This window comes from Aquarana catesbeiana, linkage group LG02 (genome assembly GCF_042186555.1).
Source record: "Aquarana catesbeiana isolate 2022-GZ linkage group LG02, ASM4218655v1, whole genome shotgun sequence".
Classification (NCBI taxonomy): domain Eukaryota; kingdom Metazoa; phylum Chordata; class Amphibia; order Anura; family Ranidae; genus Aquarana; species Aquarana catesbeiana.
The window spans coordinates 592,724,248-592,739,277 of NC_133325.1; the positions used below are offsets into that span (position 1 = coordinate 592,724,248).

The 15,030-nt window shown below is 43.8% G+C and overlaps 1 protein-coding gene across 4 annotated transcripts in view; it reads right to left on the reverse strand.

Annotated features, from left to right (window-relative positions):
• The window catches only part of KDM6A (lysine demethylase 6A), a 249,491-nt gene that overhangs the window by 41,466 nt on the left and 192,995 nt on the right, over window positions 1-15,030 (reverse strand). For all 4 annotated transcript variants that reach the window (XM_073616273.1, XM_073616271.1, XM_073616272.1 and 1 more), the window contains 4 exons: window positions 13,042-13,147; window positions 12,757-12,962; window positions 4,110-4,174; window positions 1,501-1,575 (listed from right to left, as the gene is read on the reverse strand). In XM_073616273.1, coding sequence (XP_073472374.1) covers window positions 1,501-1,575; window positions 4,110-4,174; window positions 12,757-12,962; window positions 13,042-13,147 — 452 coding nt within the window. The remainder of the gene's footprint in view (window positions 1-1,500; window positions 1,576-4,109; window positions 4,175-12,756; window positions 12,963-13,041; window positions 13,148-15,030) is intronic.

The following is a 15,030-nucleotide window of genomic DNA, read 5'->3' on the forward strand; positions in this document are numbered from 1 at the left end:
GGTGGGCATTGATAGGTGGCACTGGTGGGCATTGATAGGTGGCACTGGTGGGCATTGATAGGTGGCACTGGTGGGCACTAGCAGGTGGCAATGGCAGGTGGTCCTGGTGGGCACAGATGAGGCAGAATTGCCTCTTCCTCTTTGGGACCGATGTCCCTTGCACATATGCTGGTGATCGGCTTTTTTTCCTCCTCACGCTATCAGCATGAGAAAAAAAAGCCAATTACCGAGCTTTTGTTTACATCATGTGATCAGCTGTCAATGGCTGACAGCTAATCACGTGGGAAAGGGCCGGGACCGTCACGTGACGGGCCTGGCGGAAATTCAGGTCTGCGCTGTGGCCGTCATTCGGCTATAGCGCGGACACCAAGTGGTTAAAGGAGACGTTCATCAGAAAAATCTTTAAAAATTTCTTAGAAGACTCCACTTACCTTTCCTGCTGCAGGGTTTTCTGTGGTAAACCAACAGACCCAATCTTCACCTTTCACGGTGGGTTCCATTAAACCTTTAGGAGCTGGGGATCCTCGAGGAAACCCACAATTCTGGACCTGTAATAGCACCACCGCCAGTAAAACTTTATGGCCTTAATACCAAAAAGTACTGGATCCCGGGGTCCAGCTCTCTAAAAGAGAAGCGTTACAGGCAAGACCTCATTTCTTCGGATACGAGGCCCGGGTACCATTCAATTCGGCCAAAAAGACACTTTGAATGGACTCGGATGCATGGCTAGCCCCAGCAAGGATTGCTCCAGTGGAGCTCAGCACATCTTTACTCGTGACCAACACCTTAGACACTGGCGAAAAAACTGAGGTACTCCCAGTAGTGGGAGGGGTTGTATAGGGATTGCACTCTTTGTCTTAGGGCGTGCCAGTGTCCATCAAATGAAGGTGGCCTATAACCCACATAGTAACTACTATGGCTCTGTGTCCCGTGATGTATGATAAGAACGGGCAATCGTTACATTGTCCCGGTCATTGGAAATAAGGCTATAGGCACCAATATAAAAAATATTTGCTAGGTGAGATGGGAAAGGTTTTTTTTAGCATAAAAACATAACGTTTCTTCTGCTAAAAAAAAAAAAAACACATCCTAGCAATTTTCCTTATGACCAGATTATCTCTGAGGCACTATTCTAACTCAAAACGAATCTGTCAAGACAATGAAAGCCTTATACTTGCTTTTCTACCACTGACCCAAACATGAACAATTTTTCATGTTTAAAAAAACAAAAAAACAAAACAAAAAAAACATTCTTTAATGGGAATGCCCATATCTTATATCATGGCAGGATCTGAAGAAAAAACTACAACTTCAAGAGTCTGTGCCTTCAAACACAAATCAGTAATGGAAAGTTTCCTTATTTCTATCCTCACAGGTTCCCAGCTGTTCCTAGTCCTGACAGTTCGAGGTAATTATTACAAAAAACAACGTCCTCAAATCGCAATACTTAATTACTTTAAACAGCACATAAAATATACATTTAAACAGCAACATACATACTTTCTATCATCAGACAAGTCAATGTTGGTCCCAAATTTAATGGTTTTGAAAGGGCCTCTTCTCTTCCTACCAGGGCTAAAGAAGAAAAGAAAGCAGGAGACTGCATTAATGAAATCACATTCGGAATAGTTAAAGCCCAAGTTTAGATAAAAAAAAAAAAAAATCTGAATAAGGGACAGTACTCAATTCAGTATTCAATGAAAAGTGTCCCTGGTGCAGCTGAAATCCAAGTCCTCTGTCCTCCATACCTCCCCCTTAGCGGTGATCTTCCAGAGCTGCGGGGTGAATGTAGCCGAAAATATGCCATAAGCATTCAGGGTACCGAATGCCTGTCCTTTCCACCAACCTCCCCTTACACATTCATATAAGTTGTAATATCACTTCCGTGAGTGAAAAGTGCTCGCTTTATGAATGGAGGATGGGCAGATGAATGAAATGTCTGCCTCCTCCAGTCATAGATTGCTTTTCATTGCTAATCTTGATTTTTTTACACTCTAAACTTAGGCTTTAGACTGTCTGCCCAAACAAAAACATCACAATGGAGGACATATAAAAAAAAAAACATTTCTTTTTTGCTTTATAATATAGTAAAAGATATTGTGAACATATCATTACAATGTGGGGAAGAGGATATACTGGTCATATTTTAACTGATCAATACATAAGACAAATATTTAAGGTTAAACTGTGCCATGACCTGAATCTATTCTAGTACACATATTTTTATACTGGCAACCGACCATTAAAGTGGATGTAAACCCAATTTTTTTTAAATTTTAAAGGCTTGTACCTTGTACAGTATAGGATTTCTTGTCATTTGTGCCCAGTCTTGCCACAAAGAGTTAATACAGCTCTGAGCAATCCTCTTATCTTTTTTTTCAGTGAGATAAAAAGGGTCAGAAAAATAGATGTCTGTTTTCCCCCCTTGCTGTGAGTGACAAGTGATTTACATATCTCATGCACAAGTGTGAGAAAGTCATTCTGTGTACTTCCCATCCCCCTCCTTTCTTCTGGATGTTAGTGATCATGGGGCATGATCCACAAGACCACCAGAAGTTCAGTGTAAGAAATAAACAGGAGAAAATGCATGTTGACAAGGGGAGTGTAGAGGTGGGTGGGGAGTCTACTGACATCACAACTCCACCCACCGAGCTCCAGACAACAGACCCATCCCACAGAATCTGCAGTTTTTCAGGTCTCATAACAGACAGATGGGAGACATTTGACAGGTGAGGGTACATGCAGGAGGCATGTATATCCTTATAGATAACCACTATGGCAGTAGTTTTGAAAGGATGAGAGTGGGTTTACATCCACTTTAATATTACAAATTCCCCTGGTTTATGATATCACTGCATTACTTCTCAAGTTCTGGCAACGGGGTAGCCCAATATGTGCTGATTAAGTAACAAATGATTAACGGAAGATCTCAAATGATGGTACACAAAGACGTTCATTTGTTAAAATCTTCACTTAACTGCCCTGAAAACAAAATTGGCAGTGCTACAAAATGCAGAGAAACAGGCGAGGGGCTGAAAAAATTAAACTTTGCAAGATCAATCACAATGGCAAAGGATACCTTTAACTGCTTCCCGCCCACGTAACTGTAAAATGATGGACAGGCGGGAACCCTATTGTTATGGGAGAACATCCCTTCTGAGAACACGCCTCGCACAGCAATCGTCTGCTGCATCCACCGGACATGGTGGATAACTGATCACTATGCCGACCCGCTGCCAGTCTCAAGTGATCGCTGTGACCAATCACAGCAGATCACATGAACATTGTAAACAATGAATGGCTTCTTTTTATGCCATTCATTGTATACAATTGTGTTGCTAGCTGCGATTGGCCACACGGTACAGACAGGGCCAATCACAGCCCGTTTGTACCATATGAATATCTGTGACCAATCACAGCTAATCACAATAGACAGTATATACAAACTGTCATTCAGTAGAAAAAAAAAAAAAAATGTGCTTATAGCAGTAAAAGTCACTGCTATAAGTATGTAAAAAACAAAAACAAAAAAAAAACAAAGAAAAAACACAAACCCTAATCAACTCTCCAGATTGGTAAAGTGTTACTATGGTAACACAAAATTGAAAAAAAAAAATTGTAAAAAAAACAAATAGATTTTATGCTTTTTTCATATACTGTCACCAGTGTCCCCGGTCACCACCACACCAGTTATATGATGATGATGTACTGCACTGGTGACAGTATGTAAAAAGATAAAAATAAAAACTGAACAAAACTATTTTTGTTCTTTATTTTCCAAAAAAAGTGACAAAAATTACAACTTAAAAAAAAATAAAAAAATCACACCATGTTTCTCACTAAATACCTCACACTGTCTACTTTCGAAAAAGGTCATTTGGGGGTAATTGTACTGTCCTGGCATTTTGGGGTCTCAAGAAATTAGTCAGTACATCAGAATTAATTTTCAGATAGATATACCAAAGTTTGTAGACACTATAACTTTCTTACAGACTACATAATGTGTATATTAAAATGTGTGTATATGCAAAATTGAACAGAAACTAAGAAAAAAAAAATCTTCAATATTTAAGTGGTTAATTTGGAAACCAATATACATTTCTACTCACTTGTCTGAGGATGTGGATTCACTGTCTGAGTGATCTTTGTGGTGGCTTTTTTTCTCATTCTCCTCCTTGAGAAAGCATAGAAAACACAAAAGTGTTTACTTAATTGTACAAACATGCTATCAAAGTTTTAATGCACATTTTAATCCAAATTAAATTTGCATCATACATGTATGTATTCCAATTAAAATAATGCATACAAGTCATATTTGGAAAAATATATATTATCTATTTTCAATAACCACTATGTACTCAAAATATTATGTGCAGCCAACTAAAATGAATGTAAATAAAATAAAATGTAAAAAGGCTCTCAGGATTAAATATATATTCAAATAAAATATCATAAACTTAAAAAAAGTCCACATTAATAATCTCAAACCTTGATTTTGTGTCATTTCTTAACATTACCTACAACCAGTGTCCTCCCTTTGTAAAAAAAAAAAAAAAAAATCCATCAAAATCCAACATACATGTGCCGATTCCCCCATGAAGTGTCCCCTCAACTTAGTATGGGTCTAGATGTTATATGTGGTCAAAAACCATCTAATATGCTTTTGCTGACGATTGGTAAACCTCTCTAGTTTCCAGAAAGTTCCACTTATGATTGTACCAATGGCTTTTTTGATTTGATGGCACTGTCCTTTTAAGTCAAAATCTGTTCTCCAAATCCTTCAGATTATGCAGATTTACAAAATCAATCTTTATGTACTGCCAACTTTCTTTTTTCCTCCTCAACTCGTTCCGTGGGATTTTCTTAAAGTGTTGTTCAGCCCAAAAAAAAAATTAAAAGCCAGCAGCTACACATACTGCAGCTGCTGGCTTTTAACAATAGGACACTTACCTGTCCTGGAGTCCAGCGATGTCGGCACCGCAGCGGATGTTTCCATCAGCTGTCGGGTGGTGCTGCCGCCATTGTGGGTAAGGGTACCTGGCTGGGCATGTGTGAGGCCCCGCTCCTCTCTCCTACTGGCCTGGCGACAGAGAGGAGGGGGGAGTCCTGCGGTGATGTCATGGGTCGCGGCCCGGACTCCCGGAAGTGGGAACAGGATAATCCTGTCCCCCCTCCCCCCCCCAAAAGGTGCCAATTGTGGCACCGGAGGGGGAGAGGAGACAAATGAGCGGAAGTTCCACTTTTAGGTGGAACTCTGCTTTAACCACCAAAACATTTTTTTGGAGTCCACTGAAGGAAACAGGTTCCTCTCCAGATTTAGGATCAGGCTTTCAGTACTGTTTTGCTACAAAACTGAGAAATGCCGATAATAGAACAAGTTATCCTGGGCTGGCGTTAAGTGCTTTTTTTTTTCTCAGCGTCCAATCCTCCCTTAGGCAGATGTACAACCTGAAGGTTAAAGATTTCTTGTATCCCTCGAAGGACTTCAAGAAAGGGATTTTTACAAGTACAATGTTTTATTTTAGCTATTTTCACAGTATTTGACTTTTTTCCTTTCATTGCTACCTATGGTAGAATATTATTGAAGAAATGGATTCTGGACAGCCGCACTTCGATAAAAGCCTTTATTGTAATGAATAGTCAATGTTCATGTGACAACAGAAGCAGGACAAACAGCTGACGCATCTCACAACATCATTGTTGCTTAGTGACTAACAATGATGTTGTGAAACGTGTCAGCTGTTTGTCCCGCTTCTGTTGTCACATGAACGTAGACTATTCATTACAATAAAGGCTTTTAGCTAAGTGCGGCTGTCCAGAATCCATTTTTTCAATATTGCTCGTGCTGAGCCTGCACCTGGCTTCCACTTTGAGGGCAATTTCTTCAGTACACCACCTGGAGCGGTTCACCCTTTTGTTCCCTATGGTAGAAGATTACCGGCACTAGTTCCAGAGTACTTGATTTTCAGGGTACTAGGTAGAATTTTTCCCACACAGAAAGCACACAAGTTAAACAGTATATTTAATTTACACTCATCACTTTTGTAATTTTGTTAACTAAAGTGTCCAGTACACAACAAACATAAAAAAATAGGATTTTTATATCATGCTTACCTGTAAAGTCCTTTTCTTTGAGTAGATCATGGGACACAGAGTCAGATTAATATTCATTACCTGCTAGGTTATCCATCATTAGGTGAATGGACACTGGTAGACCAAAGGTCTTCAGACGGGAAGTGATCCCCTACATAACCCCTCCCATACAGGAAGCACTTCAGTTTTGTAGCAAGCACCGAATCCTCAAAAAAGAGGGGAGGGATCTCTGTGTACCATGATTTACTCAAAGAGAAGCATGTAAGCATGATGTAAAAATCCTAATTTCTTTTTCATACATTATGGGATACAGAGTCTGGCTAATATTCATTACCTGCTGGGATGTCCCAGAGCAATAGTCTTGAGGGGAGGGAGACACCCTGCCAAACAATAGCCATTAGAACCTATACGGCAGCCCACAGTGCACTGTGGCCAAAAGCCGAATCCACTTGATAAAATTTTGTGAACGTATGCACTGAAGACCAGGTAGCAGCCTTACAAATCTGAGCCACAGATACCAGATGGCGAAAAACCCAGAACGTTCCTACACCCCTGGTAGAATGAGCTCTCACCCTAAAGGGAGGAGCTTTAGGTTTCAGACCATAGGCCTGAATGATCCACTGATGGACCCAATTGGCAATGCAAGCTTTGGAAGCTGCCTGCCACTTTCATGGGTCCTTTTGGTAAAAAAAAAAAAAAAAGGATCCTCGGATCTCCGCAGATCTAGACAAATAAACCTTGACTGCCTGGACAACGTCCAAAGAATGCAGTCGTGTCTCTTCTGCCAAATGAGGCAGAGAGAAAAAAGGCAAAATAATGTCTTAATTTAAATGAAAGGCCAACACCACTTTTGGCAAAAAGGATGGAACAGGTCGTAACTGTCATGGTAAATGATCAAGTACGGTTCCCTGCATGAAAGGGCCGCCAACTTCAACACCCTTCTAGCCGAGGTGATAGCCATCAGGAAGGCTAGCTTGCGTGACAGCAAGTCTAATGGAATTTCCTTAATAGGTTCAAATGGTTGTTTCTCTAACACAGACAGCACCAAGTTCAAGTCTCAAGGACAAACAGGTGACCTAATAATGGGGGAAGCAAGCAAGTTGCCCCTTGCATAAAGGTTCGGATCAGTGAATGGGGGGCAAAAGGCCTTTGGAAGAATACTGATAGGGCCGAAACCTGACCTCTGATTGTACTCAAAGCCAATTTGATTTCCACAGCTGACTATAGAAAACAGAATATTCCCAATCACATATTTCCGAGGATGCCATTTTCTTGTTTCACACCAAGCAATACAAGTCTTCCAGACCTTATGATAAATCTTCCTAGTGATAGCTTTTCTAGCATTCACTAGAGTAGACACCATTAGTCCCGAGATGCCACGGTCCTTTAACACCCTGGCTTCAACAGCCATGCCCTCAAATTTAGAGACTGTAAATTGGAGTGGAATATAGGACCTTGAGACAGTAGATCGGGCCAACGTGGAAGTGTCCATGGCCCGTCTATTGTCAGTCTCACAATCTCCGGGAACCAGGGCCTTCTGGGCCAGGCCGGTGCCAGCAGAATGACTGGAATCCCCTCTCTCTGAATCCTGCGCAACAAATGTGTAAGGCGAGGGATCGGAGGGAAAGCATAAACCAGGGAGTACTGGCTCCATGGAACTATCTGAGCATCTGCTCCAATTGCCAGAGGAGCTCTTGTTCGAGACACAAACTGCTATAGCTTGTTGTTGAACCTGAATGCCAGTAGGTCGACCTCTGGCCATCCCCAACGTTGGCAAATTTCCTGGAACACCTCTGGGTGTAGGGACCATTCCCAGGGCAGATCTGCTGGCATACAGATCGTAGTAAAAAAAAAAACAATGGGCGGGGTCCTGATGACTGGCTGGCGGCTGAGATAATCTGCCTTCCAGTTCTCTACACCCGGGATATGGACTGACGATATTATTGGCACATGTCCCTCTGCCCAGGCTAGTATGTAGTTCACCTCCTTCAGAGCTGAACGACTCCTGGTACCACCTTGGTGTTTTATATAGGCCACTACCGTGGCATTGTCAGACTGAACCCTGATGGAGCAGTCCTGAAGCTCCACCATCCAGGATCGTAGGGCCAGAGGTACTGCCCGTAATTCTAGGACGTTGATGGGCAGGGTCTGCTCTGTCCCTGACCATTTCCCCAGGGCTGTAAGCCCGTCTAGGGTCGTTCCCCAGCCTGAGAGACTGGCATCTGTAGTTAGTACTCTCCAAGTTACCAAGGGAAAGGATTTTCCCTTTCGCAGGTTCTGATCCTGCAACCACCAGTTTAGGCTTAAACATGCCTGAGGAGATAAGCACATTGGATAATCCAGGGCTTTTCTTCCTCTGTTCCAAGCCAACAAGATGTCTTGTTGTAAAGGCCTGGAATGGAACTGGGCATAGGACACTGCCTCAAAGGAGGATACCATCCTCCCTAGAAGACTCATACAGAGCCGAATGGAGGGTTGTCTGGTGCCCCTTATCTGACGCACTTGATCCTTCAGGGCACAGATCCATACAGGTGGCAAGAATACTCTTGCTTGGACAGTGTTTAGAATCAGATCTAAATATTTTAGACTCTGAGCTGGTCCCAAGGTTGACTTTTTGGTATTTATGATCCAGCCTAAGCTTTTCAAATGCCTCACTGTGTATATTATGCTCTGTTCTAGAGCCTGTACTGAGTGATCTCTGAGCAGGAGGTCGTCCAGATACCTGAGCACAAGGATCCCTTGGGCCCTTAAAAGACTCAGTACTGGTGCTAGGACCTTTGTGAACACCCGGGGAGCTGTAGCAAGGCCGAAGGGTAGAGCCACAAACTGAAAATGAAGTTCCTCTACTGCAAACCGAAGGAACCACTGAAGAGACTGAAAGATAGGTACGTGTCTTTATATTGATTGAGGCTAAAAAGTCTCCCCTCTGGAGCAAGGTTACTAAGCGGACAGACTCCATCCAAAAGGATTGTATCAATAGATACTTGTTCAGGGACCTTAGGACCAGAATGGGCCTTGTGTCCCTGTTTGGTTTCTGATCTGTAAACAGGTTTGAGTAAAACCCTGTGCCCCTTTCGGGTACCGGAACCTCTACAATCACTCGATGCACTAGATGATGTAGTGCCTGAAGCAATAAGTTTTTTTTGGAGGATCCGAGGGAACGCTGGATCTTAGAAAACTCTGCGCGGGCACCCCCCCCCCCCCAACTCCAGATTTTAACCGCAAAATATAATTGAGGTGACCCACTCGCCCTGAATTGTTGTTTTCCAAATGTCCTTAAAGTGCAGCAACCTTCCTCCCACCTGATGGAGTGGGAGCGTCCCTTCAAAAGGAGGGCTTGATGTTGGGTTTAGAGGAATTTTGGACCCAGGGCTTTTTCTGGCTCTGGCCTTGCAGCTTGCCCCTGGCCCTAGCGCCCTGTTGGTGGCGGAACCGTCCTGACACAGACATTTGAGGAAGCAGTCCCTGGGTTTTTAAACAAGGGACGTTTGGCGTTTTTCTTCACAGGAAGTTGAGAACTCTTGCCTCTGGAAATCTTTGATATATTTGTGATCACCGAATAAACGTTCCCTCTGAAACGGGAAACCTGGCAATAACTTTTTACAAGGAAGCTCAGCTGACCAGTTCTTAAGTTATGAAAGTCTGCGCATATGTACAGACAAGAGAGCCAGAAGAGAAACCTGCTGTATTGAATCTTTTAAAGCATCAAGAGCAAAACACAGCGCTCAAGGCGTGTCTGTCTTACTTTCGGGCAGATCATCCTCCTCGTTAGGCCTTTTTCATCCATGGGAAATAAAAGGGAAAACCTTTTAGGAGGCAAAAAAGTCCTGTCAGGATGTTCCCAATCAGTATACACCGCCTGTTCCAACATGGGGTGTAGAGGGTAAGTCTGTGCGACCTGAAAAGGTCTCAGGGATCCCAAAGAGGACCAGGGAGGCTCAGTCACCTCTGCAAGAGGCAACTTAAAGGCAGAACGAACCAGTTTGGTCAAAGTCAGGATCAAAAAGCCTCTGCAACTGAGAGGCAGACATCGACTTCATATCTTCTTGTCCAGATTGCTCGGAAGCAGACTCATCTGCCGGGCACTCCACCGAATCCTGAGCTTTCAGCTCTTCCCCATCCTCAACACATTCCTGCTCCAGACTAGGAGACTCCGGGGAGGGGGATCTGTCACACTTCCTGCCACCCTGTGGGATGGAGGCAATCATGCTGGCAATCCTGTGCTCTATCCCGGCTCTGGCTAAGGACAGTTCATCCATGGTGATAAAGGGTGAAGCAGCAGTGTTGACTGTAGGCACAATATCAGATAAGCGCAGCGGCTCATATTGCCAGGGAGCCTCTGGTCTTTCAGGGGATACAACACTAGGGATACGACTAGGTTCATCAGGAACTACTGATGACATAGGTGTGTCCTTCCCTATGGTGTTAGTCCCACTCCTCTCTTTGGAAGACATTCAATGCCTGCAAACAAAGAGCACTTCGGTGTAGTTAATACACCTCAGAAGGGAGACACTTTAATAGGGTTCACCAAGCCCCTATGCAACAATCCTAAGCACCTTTAACCTGCCAAGCAACACCTGGTGACTCACGTGACCCGGGTAAGGAAAAATGAACCACTGCAAGTGTCTTTTCAGAGTCTGCTCTGTGTCCTACAGCTGCCTTCTGGAAGCACCACATGCTTGGCCTGCACAGCTTAACTAAGCTTGGTGTGCGCCGGAATGTTCAATGAGTGTGCGCGCACACAGGTGGGCGGTCCCGGCGAGCGGGCGTGACTGTATTCGCGTACGACGCGAATCTTCGTGCGCCCAGATAAAGGTTACAGGTACAAAAAAAAAAAAACAGCCAGACACAAGCAAAGGTGGTACACTTTGCAAACACCCACAGCTAGCCCAGAACTCCCCCATATGATCACCCCACACAGGTGTCCAGCCTTTAGCTAGCTTGACTGATTGTTACAATCACTGGGACACCCCACAATAATAAAATAAAGGGGTTTCACTTACCTGTCCAGGCACAGGGCCACTTAGGAGCTAAGGGCCGAATCTTCACCCTTCATGGCGGGTTCTTGTCACTTGGACCTTCAAGGACTGGGTACCCTTTCAGGTTTAGGGTCCACTCCCTTGGACATGTACAGCACCCTGCAGGAAATGCCTTAGCGCTGTAGGGTCCAGGATTTCCACTCCGCAGGGTCCAGTGACAAGAGGCCACGATACAGGCAAAACCTTGCAGGATCTTGAGTCTTCTTTGCGAGGTTCGGGTACCATTTATGTAAGCATAAAAGCCTGTGTCAAATGGATCCGATCGATCAATCCCCTGATTCATTTTTGGAACCGTTTGTGGGACTAGAGACCTGGAGCTCAGACAAACCGTGCCATCCACCATGCAGACACTGGTAAAAAACGTAAGTGCTTCCTGTATGGGGGGGGGGTTTATATAGGGGGATCACTTGCTGCTTGAGGTCCATTCACCTAATGATGAAGTATAACCCACCAGGTAATGAATATTAGCCTGACTCTGTGTCCCATGATGTATGAAAAACGAAACATGTTATCTTGTGAATCTCTTTAAACTCGAAGATGTGCAGGCAAATGTCACAGGACTAGTAACCTATGTAGTCACCTGCAGCTGATCCTTCCCCATTACCGACTTGTAATGTCTAGTTCTGCACTGTATAGGTGTGGAGGCAGCCATCATAATAGAGGCAGGGCTTTGCTTCTTCATGTCAGAGCCTCCAGTAAGAAGAGTGAGCAGCACAACAGGGACACTGACAAATCTTTCTTCTAATCTGCTGAGTCTAGCTAAGAGGTAACAGTGCCTTAGCTTTCACACTGCAGATATAGCTATGAGGCTGTAGACACAGGAGTACTACGGCACCCTCACACATCAGGAGGCTCACTGCTATTTTTTTTTAAAGAATTTATGACAAAAGGTTACATTTTTCAGGGTACTGCTTAGGCAGAATTAAAGAGATAGTATATGGTCAATTTTGTTTACATTAAAATAAAAAAGTTATATTTACCTGCACTGTGCAATGGTTTTTCACAGAGCAGCCCCAATCCTCTTTTCGTGTGCTCCCGCCTGCGCTTCTGGCACCTTCCCCCTGCCGAGTGCCTCTATTGAGACACACAGCCCAACTCATCACCACCTGAAAAGTTTGTATCTATGCATGGATATCAAGCAGGGAGGAAGAGTTTTGCAGGAGCCTGGCAGCCACAATTTCCAAAAAACTAAAAGCCAAGTTCAACTTCTGAAAATATTACTCCCATATTTAGGGTGTAATAGGTTTAGCATCTCCACCACCCCTCCCCCCTTTTCTGTGACAATGGGTGAGGTTTTTCTCCCCGAAGCCACTCTTACATTTTATAGAATAAAAATAGTGTGCGTTATTTATTCACAGAGATCTGTGAATGATCAAACTGCAAGTCCTGTCTGCCACCATAGCAGATGGCTGGTGGTTCTCAAACTGACTGTGCTGATCAGCGCCCTCGTAGTTCACTGACACTTCCTGCAGCTCAGTAACTGTCTGCCCCTACGTATCCTTTGAATGTACTTTTTTTTTTTTTTTACTGCAAATATATGTGCATTTATTTTATTTTTTTGCAAAAAGTGGACTTTAAGCAATAGTTTCTCCAAACAAATATAAAGCAAGAAGGTGTTACTAACCCTTAATGACTCCTGGAATGAAGCAGCCTGGTATTGTGCATATTTTGCAATGGTAGTATGTGAGCGACTACTCTCACAACGCCAAATTTTCTTTGTTCCAGTGGGGTCCCAGTTTTCGTCTGAAGGCTGTAATAATTGTGTCCTCACTTCAACTATATGCTCTGTATTTGCTTCAACCAGTGTTTTAGTAGAGAATAATCCAAGATCTATCAATACAAGAGTAAAACATTTTAATCACAGGCAATAAAAAACAAATTGCCTTTTGAATGTGCTTACAAGACAAACCTAGTTTAAGTGCTCCAGCAAGGCCACGGATAACAGTGACAGGATTGTTTGGACTTGTGCAGAACTGATGCAGAGGTGGAAAGAAAGCATCTCGCTTATTCTCCAACTGTAGGAAACACATAAAACATAAAAATTATTACACAGGATTTTTATAGCTGCAAATAACAATACAGTGGGAATGGGAGGGCCCTGCTTCTGGAGCATACAATCTAAAAGGGTGGGGGGAGGTGGTACAAAAAGTAATAGCTGCAGGGCAAAGAGTTCCAGAGGATGGGAGAGGCTCTGGAGAAGTCCTGGAGGAGAGCATGGGAGGAGGTAAAAAGGGAGCTAGAGAAGAGGATATCTACAGATGAGGTTGGTGATGTAGCTGGGGGCGATGTTGTGGATGGTCTTGTATGTTGTGGTTAGAATTTTGAATTTTAAAATACGGTGGGGTAGGGGAAGCCAGTAAAGGGATTGGCAGAGAGGAGCAGCAGTCACGGATCGGTTAGTAAGGTGTTATTAGTCTAGCAGCAGCATTAATAATAGACTGAAGGGGGATATCTTGTGTAAAGATAGGCCAGTGAGAGAGTGGGAAATCACCAAGGAGTGAATAAATTGTTTAGTGGTGTCGTTAGGAAGGAGCGAGTTCTGGAAATGTTGCAGAGGTTAAGGTGGCAAGATGTACCCAGCGATTGGATGTGGGAGCTGAAGGAGAAGTCAGAGTCTAGGATTGAGGCCTCAATCGCACTGAACACGGCACGATTTCAAAGCCACATGTCCATGTGACTTGAAAGACATCTGTGTGGCTTCATGCACAGATGTCTATTGAAGTTGCACCTGAAATCGGGAAAAGTAGTGCAGGAACTACTTTTGCCAATTGGTGCTGTTTGCCGGCAATAGGCTGCAAATCGCATGACAAATCGCTTCAATGTGAACGAGGGCTAAAATAAAACTGACAACCCACCTAGGGCCCTCTGTAGATGGGGTTAATACTCAGAATCAAGGCAAATACTATGGTTTTAGGTGCTTTGAGATGCTCTGACTCACATAAGAGTTTCCTTGAATTACCTTTCACTTGCTCAAGAAGCTGCTACAGGTTGTTTTTAAGTTACTTTCGCATTCACATTAACTTGCATGGGGAAGAAAGCAGCTCAGAAGTAAACAAATTCCATTTACATTAACCCCCCTAAAAGAAACCTCTATGGAGGAAACATCTAAGCTATCCTAAAAATAACATGACCATGGTTGTCCACTAGCCTAAATGTTCTCTAGATCGAATGTCTACAGTGGCTTTCAGTTCAGACATGGAACAAAATCCACATCTGGAGTTACTTCAACAATGGTATCCTGCACATTTCTTAGTACAGGTTTTACTTAATTTATGGTTGACAGAATTGTGGTGGCGGGGAGTATTTTTTTACAGCGGAGGTTCACACAAAAACTGAACCTCCGCTTTTTGGACCCCCCCCCCCCCCCTCCGGTGTCACATTTGGCACCTTACAGGGGGGAGGGGGTGCAGATACCTGTCTAAGAAAGGTATTTGCACCCACTTCCGGGCATAGACTCCCACGGGATTCTACGCCACTTCCCGTCCCCCCGCGCTGTCTGCTGGGACACACGGGTCCCAGAGATAGCAGGGACCATTCGGATTGCGCAGCGTGACTCGCGCATGCGCAGTAGGGAACAGGGAAATGAAGCCAGGCTTCATTTCCTGATTCCCTTACCGAAAGATGGTGGTGGCAGAATATGTCGTATCGGCTCAAAAGGCTTTTCTGTAATGCCGACAAAACAAAATTGAAGTCCCAAGAGTTCAGGGGTGACCTAACCGGTGGATTAAGCCACGTTACCCCCTGTATAAAGCTACGGACCAAAGAATGCGACGCAAGCGGTCGTGGAAATAATACTGACAAGGCTGAGATCTGGCCTTTGATAGTATTCAAAAGGCCAGCTTCATCTCTAACCCCATTTGCAGAAAGTCAAGCATTCTCCCTACGACAATACTTTCTG